This window comes from Plecotus auritus (genome assembly GCF_963455305.1).
Source record: "Plecotus auritus genome assembly, chromosome: X".
NCBI classification, from domain to species: domain Eukaryota; kingdom Metazoa; phylum Chordata; class Mammalia; order Chiroptera; family Vespertilionidae; genus Plecotus; species Plecotus auritus.
The window spans coordinates 59559859-59584416 of record NC_137784.1 but is presented as its reverse complement, the minus strand read 5'-3'; the positions used below and the strand labels follow the sequence as shown (position 1 = coordinate 59584416).

Here is a 24558-nt window from a genome sequence, read left to right as displayed (position 1 = left end):
CTGGTATACAGTGTCCCCAACCAATATCTGTTCTCATTAGTGAGGCTCAGGTTAGATCCCAGTTCACTCTTGTTTTTCTTTTGTCATATATTTGCAACCAAGGGCAGAGCATCATGTTATAAAGCTAGGGCCCATAATTTATAAGGCAGGTGAAGAAAAGTAGACTTAATTATTTCTTCTTTTTTTTTTAGATTTAGAAATTGAAATCTAAGGCACATCAGGGGCTTGCTTATATTCACAAAGGCCCCCATTTTCTGGAAAGAAAGTCAGGGCTTAGAAAATATTGATTATTGTGTCTTTGCATGCCAAATTTCACCTCTTTGCTATACAGTCACTCTCTCACCTGTCCACTACGAGCTAAGTTTTCCTCCTTTAATCAGAACAGCATAAAATGAGAGCAAAGAAATAATATTTTTTTACAATCTGGCATACATCCAGTCTGATATGACAAGTCCAAGTCTGTCTTTTCATGGTGCCAATTACTTAAAGGGCATTGATGTCATGCCACCGTTAAAGTAATAGCAAAGACAGATTGTAGAACACTGTGGATTAATTGGTACTATTCAATCTCTTCACCTAAATAAAGCATTGGATCATGAACATTATTTTAAAGTACAGCAGAGAAAATAAAATAATTCACTAAAAACATTTGTCTAATGCAAGCATGTCAAACTTGTGGCCCGCAGGCCGCATGCGGCCCACAAGGAATACTTTTTTTATTGTTTAAAGTATTACATATAGTAGTACATATATCTTTTTTCCCCATTGACCCACATCCCACCCCCCCCCCCCAGTGTCTTGTGTCCATTAGTTGTACTTATATGCATGCATACAAGTCCTTCGGTTGATCTCTTTCCCCACCTCACCAACACTCCCCAGCCTTCCCACGGTAATTCAACAGTCTGCTCGATGCTTTACTGCCTCTGTATCTATCTTTTTGTTAGTTATTATATTCTTTATTTTCCATAAATGAGATCATGTGGTATTTTTCTTTCATTGCCTGGCTTATTTCACTTAACATAATGCTCTCCTGTTCCATCCACGCTGCTGCAAATGGTAAGAATGCCTTCTTTTTTATAGCAGTGTAGTATTCCATTGTGTAGATGTACCATAGTTTTCTAATCCACTCATCTGCTAATGGGCATTTAGGCTATTTCCAAATCTTAGCTATGGTAAATTGTGCTACTATGTACATAGGGGTGCATATATCCTTTCTGATTGGTGTTTCTAGGTTCTTGGGATATATTCCTAGAAGTGGAATTACTGGGTCAAATGGGAGTTCAATTTTTAGTTTTTTGAGGAAACTCAATACTGTTCTCCACAGTGGCTGCACCAGTCTGCATTACCACCAGCAGTGCACGAGGGTTCCTTTTTCTCCACATCATCGCCAGCACTTGTAGTTTGTTGATTTGTTGATGATAGCCATTCTGACAGGTGTGAGATGGTACTGCATTGTCATTCTGATTTGCATCTCTTGGATAATTAGTGACTTTGAGCATCCTATCTAATAAAAGAGTAATATGCAAATTGACCAACACTCCAAGACACAAGATGGCCATGCCCATGTAGTTAAAGATGGCTGCCCCCATGTGGACACAAGATGGCCTGCAGGGGAGTGCAGTTGTGGGCAGTTAGGAGTAACCAGGCCAGCAAAGGAGGGCAGTTGGGGGTGACCAGGCGAGCAAGGGAGGGCATTTGAGGGGAACCCAGGCCTGCAAGTGAGGGCAGTTGAGGGGGACCCAGGTCTGCAGGGGAGGGCAGTTAGGGGTGACCAGGCCAGCAGAGGAGGGCAGCTGGGGGGGACCAGGCCTGCAGGGTAGGGCAATTGGGGGGGACCCAGGCCTACAGATAAGGGCAATTGGGGGGATCAGGCCAGCAGGGTAGGGCAGTTGGGGGGACCAGACCTGCAGGGGAGGGCAGGTGGGGGGGACCAGGCCTGCAGGGGAGGGCAGTTGTGGGCGATCAGGCAAGCAGGGAGGGCAGTTAAGGGAGACTGGGCTGGCAGAGGAGGGCACTTGGGGGAGACCAGGCCTGCAGGAGAGGACAGTTGCGGGGGACCCAGGCCTCCAGGGGAGGGCAGTTAGGGGTGACCAGACCAGCAGAGGAGGGCAGTTGGGGGTAACCAGATTGGCAGGGTAGGGCAGTTGGGGGGGACCAAGGCCTGCAGATAAAGGCAGTTGGGGGGACCAGGCCAGCAGGGGAGGGCAGTTGTGGGGACCAGGCCTGCAGGGTAGGGCAGTTGGGGAGGACCAGGCCTGCAGGGGAAGGCAGTTGTGGGTGATCAGGCAAGCAGGGAGGGCAGTTAGGGGTGACTAGGCTAGCAGAGGAGGGCAGTTGGGGGACACCAGGTCAGCAGAGGAGGGCAGTTGGGGGGGACCAGGACTGCAGGGGAGGGAAGTTTGGGGTGGGGCCTGGCCTGCAGGGGAGGGCAGTTGGGGGGGACCAGGCCTGCAGTGGAGGACAGTTGGGGGAGACCAGACCTGCAGGGGAGGGCAGTTGTGGGTGATCAGGCCAGCAGGTAGGGCAGTTAGGGATGACCTGGCCAGCAGAGGAGGGCAGTTGGGGGAGACCAGGCCAGCAGCGGAGGGTTGTTGGGGGGGTCCAGACCTGCTGAGGAGGACAGTTGGGGGGGGACCCAGGCCTACAGTGGAGGGCAGTTGGGGGAGAACAGGCCTCCAGGGGAGGGCAGTTGGGGGGGGGGCAGGCCAGCAGGGGAGGGCAGTCAGGCGTGACTGGGCCAGCAGGGGAGGGTCGTTCGAGTTGACCAGGCCTGCAGGGGAGAACAGTTAGGGGCAACCAGACTGGCAGGGGAGGGCAGTTAGGGGTGACCACGCCAGCAGGGGAGGGCAGTTAGGGGCAATCAGGCCGGCGGGGGACCAGTTAGGCATCAATCAGGCTGGCAGGGGAGTGGTTAGGGGGTGATCAGGCTGGCAGGCAGAAGCACTTAGGGGCAATCAGGAAGAGGCAGGCAAGCAGTTGGGAGCCAGCAGTCCTGGATTGTGAGAGTGATGTCCAACCGCCCGTTTAGGCCCAATCCCACCAGTATCGTGCCTAAAGGTGCGGTCAGACATCCCTCAAGGGGTCCCAGATTGGAAAGGGTGCAGGCTGGGCTGAGGGACACCAACCCCATGCACGAATTTCGTGCACTGGGCTTCTAGTGTTTTCATATGTCTCGTGGCCTTCCTTCTGTCTTCTTTCGAAAAGTTTCTATTTAGGTCTGTTGCCCACTTTTTTATTGGATCATTTATCTTCCTTTTATTAAGTTGTAGGAGTTCCCTGTGAATGTTGGAGATTAAACCTTTATCAGTGATAACATTTGCAAATATGTTCTCCCATACAGTGGGCTTTCTTGTTGTTTTCTTGATGGTTTCTTTTGTTGTGCAAAAGCTTTTTATTTTGATGTAGTCCCATTCGTTTATTTTCTCTTTAGTTTTCATTGCCCTAGGAGTGGTATCGGTGAAGAAATTGCTTCGGCATATGTCTGAGATTTCTCTGCCTATGGACTCCTCTAGTATTTTTATGGTTTCCTGTCTTATTTTTAAGTCCTTTATCCATTTTGAGTTAATTTTTGTGTATGGTGTAAGTTGGTGGTCTAGTTTCATTTTTTTGCATGTATCTGTCCAATATTCCCAACATCATTTATTGAAGAGACTGTCTTGACTCCATTGTATGTTCATACCTCCTTTGTCAAATATTAATTGAGCATAGTGGTTTGGTTCAATATATGGGTTCTCTATTCTATTCTATTCTGGTCTTATATACTTGGTGCTCTTTTTAAGGCATGTGGGTTGTTACACTGTTCTACATAGGGTGCTTCCTGCTCAATTAGAGGGAATTCCCTGCATTGTACAATCACCTTTCTACACTCTTTCCTCATGTTGAGAAGTGATTTCCACAAGTTTTCTAATCATCTTTTCCAGTTTATAGCTTCTTTTCAGTGAATTCCTAGTGGTTTCTAAGACTGGTATTGTGTACTTGCTACTCTATTTAAGGCATTTCCCCACATAGAACAAACACCTTTCTACACTCTTTCCTCATGTTTTGAAGGGATTTATACTTGTTTTCCAATAATTTTCAACAGTTTACTGCCGCTTTAAGTGAATTTCCAGTGGGTTGTAACACTTTGCTATATAGTGTGCTTACTGCTATAATTCAGGGATTAACCCGCATTGTACAAACCCATTTCTGTACTCTTCCTTCACCTTGAATAGTTATTTTGACAGGTTTTCTAATTATTTAGTCCAGTTTGCAGCTGCTCTTCAGTCAATTCTCTGTGATTTCTAAGACTGGGGTATAAGGTTCTAACTGATCCAATACTGGGAATTTCCCAGCCTTGTACAAACAGTTTTCTACCCTCTTTCTTCACATTGGGGATTGATTTACATTGTTTCCCAAATCTGTAAACTGCTGCTTTAAGTGAATTCATAGTGGGTTCTTACACTGTTCTACATAGTGTGCTTACTGCTCAATTAGAGAGAATTCCTGCATTGTACAAACACCCTTCTATACTCTTTCCTTGTGTTGAGAAGTGATTTCCAAATGTTTCTATCTTTTCCAGTTTATAGCTTCTTTTCAGTGAATTCCTAGTGGTTTCTAAGACAGGTATTGTGTACTTGCTGCTCTATTTAAGGCATTTCCCAATATAGTACAAACACCTTTCTACACTCTTTCCTCATGTTTTGAAGGGATTTATAACTGTTTTCCAACGATTTCCAACAGTTTACTGCCGCTTAAAGTGAATTTCCAGTGGTTTGTAACACTGCTATATAGTGTGCTTACTGCTATAATTCAGGGATTAACACGCATTGTACAAACCCATTTCTGTACTCTTCCTTCACCTTGAATAGTGACTTTGACGGGTTTTCTAACTATGTAGTCGAGTTTGCAGCTGCTCTTCAGTCAATTCTCTGTGATTTCTAAGACTGTGGTATAGGGTTCTAACTGGTCCAATACAGGGAATTTCCCAGCCTTGTACAAACATGTTCTACACTCTTTTTTCACATTGGGGATTGATTTACATTGTTTCCCAAATATTTCATACTGTAAACTGCTGCTTTAAGTGAATTCCCAGTGGGTTCTTACACTGTTCTACCTAGTGAGCTTACGGCTCAATTAGAGGGAATTCCCCGCATTGTACAAACACCTTTCTACATTCTGTCCTCATGTTGAGAAGTGATTTCCACAAGTTTTCTAACTATCTTTTCCCATTTATAGCTTCTTTTCAGTGAATTACTAGTGGTTTCTAAGACAGGTATTGTGTACTTGCTGCTCTATTTAAGGCATTTCCCAATATACTACAAACACTTTTCTATACTCTTTTCTCATGTTTTGAAGGGATTTATACTTGTTTTCCAACAATTTTCAACAGTTTACTGCCGCTTTAAGTGAATTTCCAGTGGGTTGTAACACTTTGCTATATAGTGTGCTTACTGCTATAATTCAGAGATTAACCCGCATTGTACAAACCCATTTCTGTACTCTTCCTTCACCTTGAATAGTTATTTTGACAGGTTTTCTATTTATTTAGTCCAGTTTGCAGCTGCTCTTCAGTCAATTCTCTGTGATTTCTAAGACTGTGGTATAAGGTTCTAACTGGTCCAATACAGGTAATTTTCCAGCCTTGTACAAACAGTTTTCTACCCTCTTTCTTCACTATGGGGATTGATTTACATTGTTTCCCAAATATTTCATACTGTTACTTGCTGCTTTTACTGAATTCCCAGTGGATTCTTACACTGTTCTACATAGTGTGCTCACTGCTATTATTCAGGGATTAACCCGCATTGTACAAACCCATTTCTGTACTCTTCCTTCACATTGAATAGTGATTTCCACGGGTTTTCCAACTATTTAGTCGAGTTTGCAGCTGCTCTTCAGTCAATTCTCTGTAGTTTCTAAGACTGGGGTATAAGGTTCTAACTCAGGGGTGGGCAAACTTTTTGACTCGAGGGCCACAATGGGTTCTTAAACTGGACCACAGGGCTGGAACAAAAGCATGGATGGAGTGTTTGTGTGAACTAATATAAATTCAAAATAAAGGAGCGGAAGGGAGAGCAAGAGAACCCTCCACTCTTTCAACTCCGCGGGCCGGATAGAACAGCTGAAAGGGCCGGATCTGGCCCGCGGGCCATAGTTTGCCCACGGCTGTTCTAACTGGTCCAATACGGGAATTTACCAGCATTGTACAAATATGTTCTACATTCTTTCTTCACATTGGGGATGGATTTACATTATTTCCCAAATATTTCATAGTATTTACTGCTGCTTTTAATGAATTCTCAGTGGGTTTTTACACTGTTCTACATAGGGTGCTTCCTGCTCAATTAGAGGAAATTCCCTACATTGTACAATCACCTTTCTACACTCTTTCCTCATGTTGAGAAGTGATTTCCACAAGTTTTCTAATCATCTTTTCCAGTTTATAGCTTCTTTTCAGTGAATTCCTAGTCATTTCTAAGACTGCTATTGTGTACTTGCTACTCTATTTAAGGCATTTCCCACATAGAACAAACACCTTTTTACACTCATTCCTCATGTTTTGAAGGGATTTATAATTGTTTTCCAACGATTTCCAACAGTTTACTGCCGCTTTAAGTGAATTTCCAGTGGTTTGTAACACTGTGCTACATAGTGTGCTCACTGCTATAATTCAGGGATTAACACACACTGTACAAACCCATTTCTGTACTCTTCCTTCACCTTGAATAGTGATTTCCACGGGTTTTCTAACTGTTTAGTCGAGTTTGCAGAAGCTCTTCTGTCAATTCTCTATAGTTTATAAAACTGTGGTATAAGAGATCGAAGATGGCTGCTGACAGGAAGGTAGACTGCAAGATAGTGTGTGATTGAGGAAAAAAAAGGGAGTGTGTGTGGTCGCATGGGGAATGTTTGTTGGTGAGTTGAGGAACAGCTATACTCCAGGAGACTGTGGTAGACTGACGGACGGGACTCCCCTGACCAAGAAAACCCCACTGCTGCTGGGTTCCCTCCCTAAGCGACTGCTCAGATGCGGAGACCACGCCATCTTGAAGGGGAAAGTGGATGTTATCGGGAGCCTGAAAAACCCTGGGAATCTACAACTACAGCACCCACCGAACAGATTCGAACCTGAGAACACCGGTTCCCAAGTGGCCCAAGCACGCAGATTCAGAGGAACTCTACACTCCACCATGTAAAGGAGAGAGAGAACTACATAACCAGACAGGTGGAGAAGAGAGAACATGGGGAGACAAAGAAACAGCACGCATATGAAAGGAAAGCAGGCATCACCAGAAAAGGAAGTAAACGAAATGGAGGCAAGCAACCTGTCAGAGGAAGAATTCACAGAAATGGTCATAAGGTGAATGAACAGAATGGAAGACAAATGCGACAATATGTGTAAGAACCTAAAGGAAATGAAGAAGAATCAAGAAGAAATGAAAAATGACATTGTTGCAGCCTGTTTGAAGAAATAATGACAGAAAACTTCCCTGATATAGGGAAGTAAAAACCCACACAAATACAAGAAGCTCACAGAGTCCGAAGCAAAATGCACCCCAAAAGACCGACACCAAGTTACATTACAATTAAATTGGCAAACACCAACGACAAAGAATCTTAAAAGCGGCCAGAGAGACAGAAAGTTATGTACAAAGGATCCCTCATCAGACTAGCGATGATTTCTCAACAGAAACACATCAGGACAGAAGGGAATGGAATGCAATATACAAAGTAATGCAAAGGAAGGGTCTGAATCCGAGAATACTATACCCAGCAAGGCTATCAATCAAACTTGAAGGTGAAACGAGGAGCTTCACAGACAAAAAAGGACTAAGGGAGTTTATTACCACAAAACAAGCAATGAACGAAATGCTAACTGGTCTGCTGTAAAAAAAGAAATAGGAAGCGAAGAAGGAACACAGGGGTAAAGAATAAAAATGGCGAAAAACAAGTACCTATTAATAATAACTTTAAATGTAAATGGATTAAATGCCCCAATCAGAAGACATAGGGTAACAGATTGGATAAGAAAACATGAACCATATATCTACTGTCTACAAGAAACCCACCTCAGAAAAAAAGATGCACAAAGACTGAAGGTAAAGGGATGGAAAAAGATTTTTCAGGCGAATGGAAATGAAAAAAAAAAAAACAGCGGTGGTAGCAATACTTATATCTGACAAATTAGATCTCAAAGTGAAAGACATAAAAAAAGATAAGGAAGGCCACTTCATAATACTAAAGGGAGCAATCCAACTAGAAGAAATAACTCTGGTAAACATATACGCACCCAATACAGGAGCACCCAAATACATAAATAAACTCCTGGAAGATATCAAGAGAGAGATGGACAGCAATACAATCATAGTAGGAGACTTTAATACCCCACTATCACCACTGGACAAATCCTCTAAACAAAAAATCAGCAAAGAAACATCAATCCTAAATGACTCACTAGACCAGATGGAATTAATTGACATCTTCAGAACATTTCACCCCAAAGCCACAGAAAATACATCAAGTGCACATGGGTTATTTTCAAAGATAGGAAGTAAAAACTCTTTCTTGATAAAAACTCTCAGCAAGGTGGGAATGGAAGGATCATACCTCAACATAAAACTCCTTTCTTGATAAAAACTCTCAGCAAGTTGGGAACAGTAGGATCATACCTCAACATAATAAAAGCCATATATGACAAACTTACAGCCAACATCATACTCAATGGGCAAAAACTAAAACCATTTCCCCTAAGAACCGGAACAAGACAGGGATGCCCACTCTCACCACTCCTGTTTGACATAGTATGGAATTACTAGCCAATGCAATTAGACAAGAAGAAGAAATAAAAGGCATGCAAATTGCAAAAGAAGAAGTAAAGCTGTTCTTATTTGCAGATGACATGATACTGTATAAAAAAACCCGAAAGACTCCATCAAAAACTATTAGACTTAATAACTGAATTCAGCAATGTAGCAGGATACAAAATTAATGCCAAGAAATCTATGGCATTTCTATACACCAATAGTGAACTTACAAAAACAGAAACTAAAAGAGCAATCCCATTTACCATTGCACCAAAAGAATTAAGATAACTAGGAATAAATTTAACTAAGGAGGTAAAAGATCTATACGTGGAAAACTACAGGACACTGAAAAAAGAGATAGAGGAAGACGTAAACAGATGGAAGAACATACCATGTTCATGGATTGGTAGAATCAACATCATTAAAATGTCCATACTACCCAAAGCAATCTGATTCAATGCACTCCCCATTAAAATACCAACGGCATATTTCACAGACCTAGAAAGAACTCTCCAAAAATTCATCTGAAATAAAAAAAGACCCCGAATAGCCACAGCAATCCTGAGAAAGAAGAATAAAGTAGGAGGGATCTCAATACCAGATTTCAAGCTGTATTACAAGGCCACTGTTCTCAAAACAGCCTGTTACTGGCACAAGAAAGGCACATGGACCGATGGAATAGAATAGAGAACTAAGATATTGACCCAAACCACTATGCTCAATTAGTATTTGACAAAGGAGGCATGAACATACAGTGGAGTCAAGACAGTCTCTTCAATAAATGGTGTTGAGAAAATTGGACAGATACATGCAAAAAAATGAAACTAGATCACCAACTTACTCCATACACAAAAATAAACTCAAAATGAATAAAGGACTTAAACATAAGACAGGAAACCATGGGAGAACATACTTGCCAATGATATCAACAATAAGGGTTTAACCTCCAACATTCACAGGGAACTCATACAACTTAATAAAAGGAAGATAAATGATCCAATAAAAAAGTGGGCAATGGTCCTAAATAGAAACTTGTCGAAAGAAGACAGAAAGAAGGCCAAGAGACATATAAAAAACATGCTCAAAGTCACTAATTATCCGAGAGATGCAAATCAATACGACAATGCGGTACCATCTCACACCTGTCAGAATGGCAATCATCAACAAATCAACAAATGACAAGTGCTGGCAAGAATGCGGAGAAAAAGGAACCCTCATGCACTGCTGGTGGGAATGCAGACTGGTGGAGAACAGTATGGAGTTTCCTCAAAAAACTAAAAATGGAACTCCCATTAGACCCAGTAATCCCAATTCTAGGAATATATCCCAAGAAACTAGAAACACCAATCAGAAAGCATATATGCACCCCTATGTTCATAGCAGCACAATTCACCATAGCTAAGATTTGGAAACAGCCTATGTGCCCGTCAGCAGATGACTGGATCCTAAAACTATGGTACATCTACACAATGGAATATTATGCTGCCATAAAAAAGAAGAAATTATTACCATTTGCAGCAGTGTGGATGGAAATGGAGAGCATTATGGTAAGTGAAATAAGCCAGGCAATGAAAGAAAAATACCACATGATCTCACTCATTTATGGAAAATAAAGATCATTATACCCTGATGAACAAAAAGATAGGTACAGAGGCAATAAAGCATCAAACAGACTGTCAAATTACAGCGGGAAAGCTGGGTAGTATTGGGGAGAGGGGGAAAGAGATCAACCGAAGGACTTGTATGCATGCATATAAGCACAACCAATGGAACCAAGATACTGGGGGTTTGGATGAGGGCATGCATGCAACAGGGGGTAGGGCATACTGGGGGGTAAAAAGGAGATATATGTACTACTATGTGTAATACTTTAAACAATAAAATAAACTTAAAAAATAAAAAATTAAATTTAAAAAAGTGGAGAAGTAACTACTGACGCCACAGAAATACAAAGGATTGCAAGAAAATACTATGAACAACTATATGCCAACAAGCTGGACAATGTGGATGAAATGGACAAGTTCCTACAAAAATACAATCTCCTGCAATTCTATGGAGGGTAATCTCAATCTGTTGAAAGATTCTCCTTTCTACAAACAACCCAATTAAAAAATTGGCAAAGGACCAAAATATACACTTCTCCAAATTGGATACACAGATGGCCAAAAGACATATGAAAAAATGCTCAAAGTAACAGATCATCAGAGAGATGCAAATTAAAACAACAATGAGGTATCACCTCACACCAGTCAGAATGGCTACCATCAACAAATCAACAAATGATAAGTGATAGTGAGGATGTGGAGAAAAGGGAACCCTAAAGCACTGCTGGTGGGAATGCAGACTGGTGCAGCCAGCATGGAGTTTTCTCAAAAAATTAAATATGGAACTGCCATTTGACCCAGTGATCCCACTTCTAGGAATATATCCTAAGAAACCCGAAACACTAATCAGAAAGAATATATGCACCTCCATGTTCATAGCAGCACAATTCACAATTTACAATCTAGAAAGAGCCCAAGTACCCATCATAGATGAGTGGATAAAAAAAGCCATGGTACACCTATACCATGGAATACTATGCATCAGTAAAAAAGAAGAATCTCTTACCCTTTGAGAGCATGGAAGAACTTGTAGAGGAGCATGCTAAGAGAAATAAGTCAGAGAAAACAAGTATCACATGATCTCACTCATAGGTGGAATCTAAGTAACAAACTGATGAATGGAGTGGATCCAGAGATATGGAAGCATGAAACAGAATGCAGAATCTCGAAGGGAAGGTGGGGGAGGGTGGGTGTGTCAGAGGTAATCAACCAATGACCTTGCAGGCATATATGCATGGCACATGGACACAGACCATGGGGTGGTGAAGTGGGCTAGAGGGGATCAATGGGGGGGGGAAGTGGACATATATAATACTTTCAACAATAAAGAATTATTTTAAAAATTAAAAATAAAAATTTTTTGAATTTAAAAGACCAAAAGGAAATAAAAACATTAATAATAAAACAGCAGTAAGTTCACACCTATTCACAATTACTTTAAATGTAAGTGGATTAAATGCTTCAATCAAAAGATATAGGATAGTGAATGGATACAAAACAAGACCCATATATCTGCTGTCTACAAGAGACCCACTTCCGATTGAAAGTCACACACAGACTGAAAGCAGAGGAATAAAAATGATATTTCATGGAAACAGAAACAAAAAAACCTTGGGCAGCAACATTTATATGGGAGAAAATACCCTATAAAACAAAGGCTATAACAAGAGACAAGAACCCAGAAATTCCACTTCTGGGTATTTATTCAAAGAAACCCAAAAACACTAAATCAAAAAAAACCTATATGCATCCATATGTTCACTGCAGCATTATTTGCCATAGTGAAGATATGGAAGTAACCCCAGTGTCCATCAATAGATGAATGGATAGCCCTGGCCAGTGTAGCTCAGTTATTAGAGCATCGGCCTGCACACTGAAGGGTCTTGGGTTCAATTTCCGAACAAGGGCACACACCTGGGTTTCAGGTTCTCACATCGATCGATCTCTCTCTCTCTCTCTCTCTCTCTCTCTCTCTCTCTCTCTCTCTGTTTCTTTCTCTGCCTCCCTCCCTCCCTCCTTCCCTCCCCCCCACTTACACTCTCTATGAAAATCAATGGACAAAACATCCTCAGATGAATATTAAAAAAAATTTGATCAGAGGTCACTGTTCAATTCCCGGTCAGGGCACATGCCCAGGTTGCATGTTCGATCCCCAGCGTGGGGCGTGCAGGAGTCAGCCGATCAATGATTCTCTCTTATCATTGATATGTCTATCTCTTTCTCCCTCTCCTTTCCTTCCTGACGTAAAAAATATATATATTAAAAGTAGATGAATAGATAAAGAAGTGGCACATATATTATATATAGTGGAATATTACTCAGCCATAGAAAATGAAATATTTCTACCTGCAATAAGGATGGATCTAGAGGTTATTGTGCTAACAAAATAAGTCACACAGAAAAAAACAAATACCATTTATGATTTCACATACATGTGGGATCTAAAGAAAAAAATAAATGAACAAACAAAACATATACTAGTACAAACTCATAAGTACAGAGAACATTTTGATGGTTGCTAGATGGCAGCGGGGCTAGGAGGATGGGTGAAAAAGTGGAAGAGATTAAGAAGTACAAACTGGTAGTTACAAAAATCATGGGGATGTGGGGTACAGCATATGGAATATAGTCAATAATAATGTAATGGTTATGTGTGGTAACAGATTAGTGCTGGACTTGTCTGAGTGACTGCTACGTAAGTTATATGATATCTAATCATTGTGTTGTGCACATGAAACTAATATGGTATTGTATGTTGACTGTAATTTTTTAAAAAAATTTTAAGTAGAAACAAGCATTGATCATTTTATATACGCTATCCAGAGGTCCTCAAACTTTTTAAACAGGGGGCCAGTTCACTGTCCCTCAGACAGTTGGAGGGCCGGACTATAGTTTAAAAAAAAACTATGAACAAATTCCTATGCGCACTGCGGGCCCGGGACGAGTCGGCTGCTAAGCAGGACAGGCAGTGGCACCTGGCGGGCCGGATAAATGTCCTCGGCGGGCCGCATGTGGCCCGCAGGCTGTAGTTTGAGGACCCCTGCTACCATAGAGATTAAAGTGTCAAAAATTTTTAAATACCTTTTAAAATTTAATCAGATATAGTCATAAGAACCAAAATAAATTTATTTACAAAATTTCTTACTTGACCAGTGAAGAACCAAGAAAAAATATACCAAGAAACAACCAACTATGACCCCACAAATTGTCTTTAACCCAGTTCATACAACACAACAACCAGAGCAGCTCCAGATAATTAGGCTTAAAAAAATGTCCTTCTACATTTCCTTCAATTGAACAAGAACATACATTTAACCACAGGATCTGTGTAAGTAACATCATGGTACTTGTAGACTCACTTGAGTCACAGTTTCTAGAGTGTTTTTCCCTTTCTACCTTACATAGATGTTTCACCATGTTTGTTGATTCCTTTGTTGGCTTCATTTTCTTTTTCTCCTCCTTTGCTGGTTTTCTCTTTTTCTCCTCTGTTGGCTCCTTTCGCTTCTTCTGCGTCTTGAACACTGGTATAAACTACTTTGTTATGGCCTTCCCGGTTCCGAGCAATTTCAATGGCAAAAAATTGTATCCTGGGGGCTGGAAAGTGAATAGAATTTATTATTGTCCTGGTCACAGTTTTTCTAGACCTACTGGAAATCGATTGACAAACCTTAACTAACATGCAAAGTATTCAAATATAATCATAATTTTCAAAGATGTGAATTTTAATCCTATAATAAATAAGGCTGAAAATACTTAACTATCTTATCTTACAGTTATACAAGAATTAATCACATGATCTTTTTTTTTTTAATATATATTTTATTGATTTTTTTACAGAGAGGAAGAGAGAGGGATAGAGAGTTAGAAACATCGATGAGAGAGAGACATCGATCAGCTGCCTCCTGCACGCCCCCCACTGGGGATGTGCCCGCAACCCAGGTACATGCCCTTGACCGGAATCGAACCCGGGACCCTTCAGTCCGCAGGCCGACGCTCTATCCACTGAGCCAAACCGGTTAGGGCAATCACATGATCTTTTTAAAAAAAATATGTTTTTATTGATTTCAGAGAGAAAAGGAGAAGAGATAGAAATATCAGTGATGAGAGAGAATCATTGATTGGCTGCCTGCTGCACACCATGCCCCCCCCCCCCCATCATCAGGGATTCAGCCTGAAACTTGGGTATGTACCCTAACCAGAAATCAAACTGTGACCTCCTGGTTCATAGGTCAATGCTCAACACCTGAGTCACACCAGCCAGAGAGTAGCATAATCTTTAAAGATATCTATATATATAAAAGGCTAATATGCTAAGTGTCCTTCCCTCTGACTGGGTAATGACGTCACGTAGCAATGCCAGGCTTCCTCTCCCTAGCTACAACTAGCCTCCTTACAGTTTCTTTAACCCAGGAACACGACTTGCTTTATAACCAGGTAGAAACGCTTTACACTGTAACCAAATGTCTGTAAAGCATTTTCCTATGCCTCATCTCATTTGATCCTCACGGAAGTCCTGGAGTAGGTAGATAGGAGACTTGACGGAATCCTATTTTCTATTCATTAGCCAGAAAATGGAGATTTAGAAAGCTTAGAAACTGGACCCAACTGAAAAGAAGTAAGAAGTGGTGGACCTTGAAAATGACTTCAGGTTTTCTCACTGCACAGAATATAGTCAAACAGTGCTGCAGTTAAATATTTTACCCTTTGTTCTCCCTGGATAATCTACAATAATAATCTGCTTCGTGTTGATATTTACTGCTGTGTTGCTGAAAGAGAAGTTGGGGTTTCCTGAAAGAGAAGTTGGGGTTACCTGAAAGAGAAGTTGGGATGCTTCACTGGGTTGGAAAAGTTTAGCTAAATCAGAAAGCAGGTCTAATTAATAAGCAAGTTTGTTCTATGTCTATAAAATGCTAAGTTGACTCGTGCATGCATGATACATACAAAGCTCTCGCTGGCACCAATCGCACACATGTGTTTCCATCTGTCATTGTCGATCATGAATTTGGTTTACACTTCTATCATATAGAGAAAGGGAGAATAGCAATATTAAAATATTTATTCTAATTAATTTACTTTCAATGTGCACGAATTCGTGCACTGGGCCACTAGTAATAAATAAGATGATCTCAAATTAACCATCTGTATAAACTATTCATCAGTAAAGTCAGATCTTCCATTCACCTTATACAGAAACAATTCAAGAGGCAAGAAACTCACCAAAGATAGTGTTTTCCTCAGTGTAGCCTTGAGAACAATCCAGTCGCAGCAAAGTACCATAGTTGAAGTCTTCTATAACCCCATCAAACTTCAAACAAAATGGCCTCCACTTCTAAAAAAGGCAAAAAAGATGCCTCACCTGAATAATCCACTGCAGACTAGCTGGACAGATCCCTGATAAACAATGAAGGAAAGTGGTAACCGCATAGAGACAGGTAGGAAGGGCAGAGGTGAGAATGGGCTCCCCAGGCTCTCATAAACAGCAACTGAAGTTCCAGAGAGATATCTCATCTATTGGGAGTTGCCACTAAAAACTCTGAGATCTAAAATCCAAGCTGGGTCCCCGAACAGAGAGCACCAGAACTGAGAAAAGTGCCCACATAACATCAGGCTATGAAAAACAGTAGGGTTGATGTCTGCCAAGAAGAGTCAGGCACCCTCTTAAAGGGCCAAAGCACAAAATTTTGTGTGCAGCCAGTAGAGGGAGGGCAGAGTGGACTGGAGCTACATGAGCAGAAGCCAGGGATGGGGCACACACCTCAGTTTCCTGTGCTGAGTCATTCTCTCACACTGTGGAGGACATCTTTCTCAGGCAGACCATTGCTATCCAGGCAGTTTTTGCCTTGTGGGGGAATACAGTTACCCAACCATATTGAAAAACCCCTTGCTCCACACTGTGGAGTTTATGAGGCCCATTAAGAGACTAAGAATAACAATTAACTCCAGGCAGAAGCAATTAACACATCCTGTTGAAAAATTTCTCACCCCACTTGTGGACCATTGCCTGAGGCTACCCAAGACTGAATCCAATCAGTATGCAGGAAGAGGCAGGTCTAGCAGGCTTTGAGTCTTTGCCTAATGTAATTAGTTAGAAACAGTTTGACGCTGTCCTACACTAGAGACTGGGAGGCGTAGCACATCTACCTGACAGACAAAATGAAGAAATAAAAAACAACCCCCAAAAAGGAAGAACAAGAGAATTCTCCAGAAGAGCCAAATGAAATAGAGATAAGAAATTTATCAGACATAGAGCTCAGAATAATGATGGCAAAGATGATCAACGGCATAAGAAAAGATATAATAACTATGCAGAATGACATAGCAATAATAAATAACATAGTGGAATGAAAACCCAGCAGAACAGGGAAAGCCAAGGGTCAGATAAGTGAAGTAGAAGATAGGGTAGAAAAAAAATCATGCAATCAGAGAACCAAAAAGAAAAAACAATTAAACAACAGTACAGCTTAAGGGGGCAGTGGATAACCATGAAACTTAACAGTATTCACATAATAAGTGGTGAGAAGGAAAGTGAGCAAGGAATAGAGAACATGTTTGAAGAAAAAAAAGGCAGAAAACTTCCCTAATCTGGTGAAGGAAAAAGAAACACAAGTTCAGAAGGCATGTAGAGTCCCAAGTAAGAAAACCTCTCACAGGCCCACGCCTAGACACATCATCAATTATATACCAAAAATTAAAGACAAAGAGAATCTTAAAGACAGCGAGAGAAAAGCAATATCTATACTAATAAAAGCCTAGGTGGCCCTTGTGCGTGACGTCATCACCAGATGGCAACAAGATGGCCGCCACAAGATGGCCACCAAAAGATGGCCACATGGCACAGCAGAGGCAGGGCCCAGCGGCCATGTGGTGAGGCCTGGGGGTCCTGCGCTCCATGCAGCGTGGAGGAGGCCGGTCCGGCGTCTCTGCCGCCTCACACGGAAGAGACAAGTCGCAGCAGGGGAGGGCAGTTGGGGGCCATCAAGCCATCAGGGGAGCAGTTAGGCGTCAATCAGGCCAGCAGGGGAGCGGTTAGGGGGTGATTGAGCTGGCAGGCAGGCGAGGAGTTAGGGGCCAGTGGTCCCGGATTGTGAGAGGGATGTCCCACTGCCGCCAAGGGATCCCAGATTGGAGAGGGTGCAGGACGGACTGAGGAACACACCCCCGTGCATGAATATTGTGCCCTGGGCCACTAGTGTTACCTATAAAGGAGCTCCCATAAGACTGACACCTGATTTCTCATAAGAAACTCTACAGGCCAGAAGGGAATGGCATAAAGTACTCAAGGTAATGGAAAGCAAGGATCTGAAACAAAGATTACTATATCTAGCAAGGCTATCATTCAAAATAGATGGTGACATAAAGAGCTTCCCAGACAAAAAAAGGCTAAAGGAGTTTATCACCATCAAGTCAGCATTAAAAGTTTTGCTAAATGGACTCCTATATTGAGAAGAAATAGAGAAACGTAGGCATACAGAATTAAAATGGCAATAAATAAGTACCTCTTGATAATAATCTTAAATGTAGATGGATTAAATGCTCCAATCAAAAGACACAGGGTAGCTGAATAGATAAAAAAATATATATAATCCAATTATATGCTGTCTACAAGAGAACCACCTCAGAACAAGACACATAAAGGATGAGAGTGAAGGGATAGAAAAAAAAATTTCCATGCAAATAGAAAATAAAAAATAGCTGGGGTAGCAATGCACTTATCTGACAAAATAGACTTCAAAACGAAGGCCATCACAAGAGACAACAAAGGTCACTATATAATACTAGAAGGATTGATCCAACAAGAGGATAAACCCTATTAAACATATATGCACCCAATGTAGGAGCACCCAAATACATAAAACAACTTTTACAGGACTTTAAGGGAGAAATTGACAATAAAGTCAGAGTAGGGGACTTTAAAACCCCACTGACTTTACTGGATAGATCTTCCAGACAAAAAATTAAAAACAAACAGTGACTCTAAAGGACACACTGGATCAGATGGATTTAATTGACATTTAAAGAACATTTCACCCCAAAGCTGCAGAATACACATTCTTCTCAAGTGCACATGGATCATTCACAAAGATAGATCACATGTCAGGACTCAAATCAAGTCTCTACAAGTTCAAGAAGATTGAAATCATATCAAGCATCTTCTCAGAACACATTGGAATGAAATGAGAAATCAACTACAGTAAAAATACCCAGAAATATTTATACACATGGTGGCTAAATAGCATGTTATTAAACAATAAATGGGTTACCAATGAGATCAAGAAAGAAATCAAAAACTTCCTGGAAACAAATGAAAATGAACATACAACACCCTCAAATCTCTGGGACACAGCAAAAGCAGTCTTGAGAGGAAAATTCATAGCACTACAGGCATACATCAAAAAAAAAAAGAGAGAGAGAGAAATTAATATTAAACTATTTAACTGTACAACTTAAATAACTAGAAAGAGGACAACAAGAAAAGCCCAGAGTAAGTAGAAGGAAGAAAATAATAAAGATTAGAGTAGAGCCCTGCCCGTGTGGCTCAGCAGTTGAGCTTCGAGCCAGGAACCAAGAGGTCGCCAGTTCAGTTCCCGGTCAGTGAACATGCCTGGGTAGCGGGCTTGATCCCCAGTTGGGGACATACAGGAAGCAGCCGATTTATGATGTTCTTCTCTCATCAATATTTCTATCTCTCTACCCCTCTCCCTCTCCCCCTGTTTCTCTCTCTCTGAAAATCAATTAAAACATTTTAAAATATGTATTAAAAAAAGATTAAAGCACAAATAAATGACATAGAGACTAAAAAAAATTAATGAAACCAAGAACTGGTCCTTTGAAAGGATAAACAAGATTGATAAACTGCTAGCCAGACACATGAAGAAACAAAGAGAGCCATAGCTGATCTGGCTCAGTGGACACAGCATCGGCCTGTGGACTGAACGGTCACAGGTTCGATTCTTGTCAAGGGCACATGCCCAGGTTGTGGGGTCGATCCCCATTAGTGGGCGTACAAGTGAACATCAATGAATGATTTTCTCTCATCATTGATGTTTCTATATCTCTCCTTCTCCCCTCCTCTCTCTGAAATCAATAAAAATATATTTTTTTAAAGTTTTAAAAAGATACAAAGAGAGAGGACCCAAATAAATAAAATCAGAAATGCAAGTAGTGAAGTATCAACTGACACCACAGAAATACAAAGGCTTGCAAGAAAATACTCTGAATAACTATATGCCAACAACCTGGACAATGTGGATGAAATGGACACATTCCTAGAAAAATACAATCTCCAAAAACTGAATCAGGAAGATTCAGAACACCTGAATGGGCCAATAGCAACTGAGTAAATAGAAGCAGTAATCAAAAAAACTCCCAGCAGGGAGAGAAAAATGGCAGCGGAATAGACAGACGTGTTCCAAGCCTTGTCCCGGAGTAGAAAGAAAGAACAGCTGAGGGTCGCACGAGGAGTGTTTGTTGGCAAGTTAAGGGACAGCTAAACTCCAGTAGAAAGTGGGGGACTGCTAGACTGGGTTCCTCTGACCGGGCAGCCACCACTGTGGCTAGGTCCCCTCCCAGAGCTATGGCTCGGACGCGGAGACTGCGCCATCTTGAAAGAGAAAGTGGAGCTTATCGGAAGCCTGAAAATCCACAACTGCAGCAACCACCGAACAGCTGAGAGCCCCAGAGCACCGGTCCCCAGTTGGCGCAAACACGCAGATTCAGAGGAGCTCTACACTCCACCAGGGAAAGGTCAGATTTCACCTGGGATAAGGTGAGGTCTCTGGTCCCGGCAGGAGAGAGAAATGCACGCACTGCGGGAGCTGAAGGACCAAGAAAGTCTGTGCCTAGAAAAATCTGTGGCTGTTGGGGCTGGCGTAATCATTGAATGTGGAAGGGGATCCTCAGAGCTGCTAACAGAAGGGATCTCTAAAAAGCAACCCATTTTGAAATGACGTGCAGGGACACCCTAAGAATTTCAAAGGTGTGCCGGCTGCTTAGACTTGCGCACAGACCCACTGTCCGCACACTTGAGCTTTTTCCTCTTCAAATCTTTGCTTATGCTTAAAAGATACATAGGATCACCCAGTTGGGGACACCCTGGGAGACTGCAGGGGAAAGTTGTTTTTCTGGAACCTCGGGATCGGAACAGGGAGTGATCATCGGAGAGCCAGCTCTGAGGCAGCCCACTTCGACAAACCGGTATTGAGTGCCACAGAGAAAGAAGGATCTAAATACAGGCTAGAGAGGCCAAATAGATCCGGAATTCAATCCAGAGACACTGCCACCCAGGGGCTGAATCACAAATTGACTCTTGTGTAATGAAAAATAAAGGAATATGAGAAATTAAGACACACCTCTTGCTTAAAAATCAGGACTGGCTTACAACACTGAGGAGCTGTGGAACACAGGGAACTGCAATACTGTCTGGACTGAGAAACAGGGGTGCCAAACAGAACAATAGAGGAAGTGAATGACCTTCACAACTGCACATTTTTTTTTCTTTTTTCTTTTTAGTTTTTTATTTTCATTTATTGCATCTTTTACTCAAGAAACTATTTTTTTTCTTTTTTCCTCACTTGATTTTACCTTTTTAATGATTACATTTTTATTTTCAATCAGTATTATTACTACTACTATTTTAACTTACATTTTTAAAGTATCATTTTATTTTCTCTTTATTTTACTTTGGGAATAGTGTTCTAAATTCTATTATCATCTTTCCTTTAGCATCCTTCTACTGTATCTCAACTCTACTTTTATGCCATCACTCTCTTCCTAACCTTCCCCCTTTTGGTGTCCTGTTTATCTTGCCCCTTTCCTGCTTTAGATTTTCCCTATTCTTTCTGTTTACCCCTTGTTAAAATTTCACCCTACTTACATATCTAATCTCCAATCCCCTGCTCCAAGTGCATACACACCTCTCTCTTCGCTGTCTTAATTATCGAAAAAATTGTTTTTCTCTCAGTCCTTTTGTTCTTGTTTGCTTGAATGCTGATTATATCGAATTTTTGTGCTTTTTTTGGGAGATTGTTTTGCTTGTTATTTTTTTTGTTTTTTTGTTTGCTTTGTTTTTGTTTCTTTTTTGCTTCAATTTTCCCTTACCTCACTTGATATTAGTTGGTGTTGTAGTTTGTATTAATCCCCAGGTACTTCTTCCTGGCATTTGCTGGGATTAGTGGTTGTTCTATTGGAGTTTTCTCCCCATATATACAGTCTGTTCCCCTTTCTCTGTTAGTCTCTTTCTTTTTTATTAAATATATTTTGTTGATTTTTTTAGAGAGGAAGGGAGAGGAATAAAGAGTTAGAAACATCGATGAGAGAGAAACATCAATCAGCTGCCTCCTGCACACTCCCCACTGGGTATGTGCCCGCAACCAAGGTACATCTCCTTGACCGGAATTAAACCCAGGACCCTTGAGTCTGCAGGCCATAGCTCTATCCACTGAGACAAACCAGTTAGGGCTCTTAGTCTCTTTCTTGTCTCTCTTTTTTTTCCTTTTCCCAATTTCATTTTGACACTCAATTTTTTTTCTTTCTTTCTTTTTCGTCTTCATCTTTCTCTCCTATCCCCTAATTTGCCTTTCTCTGATCACCATTATTGGAGGCTATTAATATCGTGAATACATTTGTGTTCAATGCCTTGTGCGTTGTATCAAGTAGTGTTGTATTTTGTGCGTTTAAATCAACGCAGGAGAGAGAGAATTACATAATCAGATATCCGGAGAAGAAAGACCATGGGGAAACAAACAGCCTACATATAAAAGAAAAGCAGGCATCACCATAAAAGGAAGTAAACATAATGGAGGCAAGCAACCTGTCAGAGAAAGAATTCACAGAAATGGTCATAAGGAGGATGAAAAGAATGGAAAACAAATTCGACAATATGAGTAAGACCCAAGAGGAAATGAAGAAGAACCAAGAAGAAATGAAAAATGACATCGCTGCTGTAAAGAACTCAATAGGAAGCTTCAAGAGTACACTAGAAGAAGCAGAGGACCACATCAGTGAGCTAGAAGACAAGATGGGGAAAAATACCCAAGTAGAGCAGCTTCTAGAAAAAAAAACCTTAAAAAGCAGGAGGAGAGCCTAGGGGAACTTTGGGACACCATGAAACAAAACAACATCTGCATAATAGGGGATCCAGAAGGAAAGGAAACTTAGCAAGGAATAGAAAAACTGTTTGAAGATATAATGACAGAAAACTTCCCTGATATAGGTAAGTAAAAACGCACACAAATACAAGAAGCTCACAGAGGCTCAAGCAAAATGCACCACAAAAGACCGACACCAAGGCACATTGTAATTAAACTGGCAAACACCAACGACAAAGTAAGAATCTTAAAATGGGCCAGAGAGAGACAGAAAGTTACCTACAAAGAAACCATCAGACTAGCAACTGATTTCTCAACAGAAACTCATCAGGCCAGAAGGGAATGGAATGAAATATACAAAGTCATGCAAAGGAAGGCTCTGAATCCAAGAATACTGTGCCCAGCAAGGCTATTAATCAAAATTGAAGGTGAAATCAGGAGCTTCACAGACAAAAAAGGACTAAGGGAATTTATTACCACAAAACGAGCAATACCAGCAATGCTAAAGGGTCTGCTGTAAAAAAAAAAAAAAAAAAAAAAAAAAAAAAGAAATAGGAAGCGAGAAGGAACACAGGGGTAAAGAAAAAAAATGGTGACAAATAAGTACCTATCAATAATAAATTTAAATGTAAATGGATTAAATGCCCCAATCAAAAGACATAGGGTAATGGATTTGATAAGAAAACAAAACCCATATATCTGCTGTCTACAAGAAACCGACTTCAGAATAAAAGAAACACAGAGACTGAGGGTGAAGGGATGGAAAAAGGTTTTCCAGGATAATGGAAATGAAAAAAAAGCTGGGGTAGCAATACTTATATCTGACAAATTAGATCTCAAACTGAAGGACATAACAAGAGATAAGGAAGGCCACTTCATAATACTAAAGGGAGGAATCAAACAAGAACAAATAACTCTGGTAAACATATATGCACCCAATACAGGAACACCCAAACACATAAAAAAACTTCTGGAGGATATCAAGGGAGAGACTGACAGCAATACAATCATACCATAGTAGAAGACTTTAATAGCCCACTATCACCATTAGACAAATCCTCTAAACAAAAAATCAGCAAAGAAACATCAATCCTAAATGACTCACTAGACCAGATGGAATTAATTGACATCTTAAGAACATTTCACCTAAAGCCACAGAATATACATTCTTCTCAAGTGCACATGGGTCATTTTCAAAGACACACCATATGTTGGGTCACAGGCAAAGTCTCTTCAAATTCAAGAAGACAGAAATCATATCAAGGATCTTCTCAGACCACAGCAGTATAACACTGGAAGTCAACAACAATAAAAACAATCCAAAGAAATCAAACACATGGAGACTAAACAGCATACTATTAAACAATGAATGGGTTACCAGAGAGATCAAGGAAGAAATAAAAAACATCATGGAAACAATTGACAATGAAAACACAACAATCCGAAATGTATTGGACACAGCAAAAGCAGTCTTGAGAGGGAAGTTCATAGCTCTACAAGCCTACTGAAAAAAAAAAAAAAAACAAGAAACAATGGTAATAAATTACCTAACCCAACAACTCAAAGAGTTAGAAAAAGAGCAACAAGAAAAGCCCAGTATAAGCAGAAGGAAGGAAATAATAAAGATCAGAGCGGAGATAAACGGCATTGAAACCAAAAAAACTATATAAAAGGTCAACACAACGAAGAGCTGGTTCTTTGAAAGGATAAACAAGATTGAAGAACTCTAGCCAGGATCACCAACAAGCAAAGAGGGAGGACCCAAATAAACAAAATCAGAAATGAAAGAGGTGAAATAACAACAGATCCTGCCGAAATACAAAGGATTGTTAAAAAAAATACTACGAACAACTCTATTCCAACAAACTGGACAACCTGGAGGAAATGGATATATTCCTAGAAAAATATAACCTTCCAAAACTCAATCAGGAAGAATCTAAACAGCTCAATATGCCAGTAACTTTGGAAGAAATTGAAGCAGTCATCAAAAAGCTTCCAGCAAACAAAAGCCCGAGGCCAGACAGCTTCACAGGAGAGTTTTACCAAACATTCAAGGAAACACTAAAACCTATCCTCCTCAGACTG

The 24558-nt window shown here is 40.8% G+C and overlaps 1 protein-coding gene across 3 annotated transcripts in view; it reads right to left on the bottom strand.

The window, feature by feature from the left end:
- Positions 1-24558, bottom strand: part of PBDC1 (polysaccharide biosynthesis domain containing 1) — a 116873-nt gene that overhangs the window by 38178 nt on the left and 54137 nt on the right. For 2 of the 3 annotated variants that reach the window (XM_080653743.1, XM_080653744.1), the window contains 3 exons: positions 15605-15716; positions 13802-13981; positions 11394-11429 (listed from right to left, as the gene is read on the bottom strand). In XM_080653743.1, the coding sequence (XP_080509869.1) occupies positions 11394-11429; positions 13802-13981; positions 15605-15716 (328 nt within the window). Of the gene's footprint in view, positions 1-11393; positions 11430-13495; positions 13982-15328; positions 15403-15604; positions 15717-24558 lie in introns of those variants that run through there. The other variant, XR_013959810.1, reaches the window with a different exon arrangement.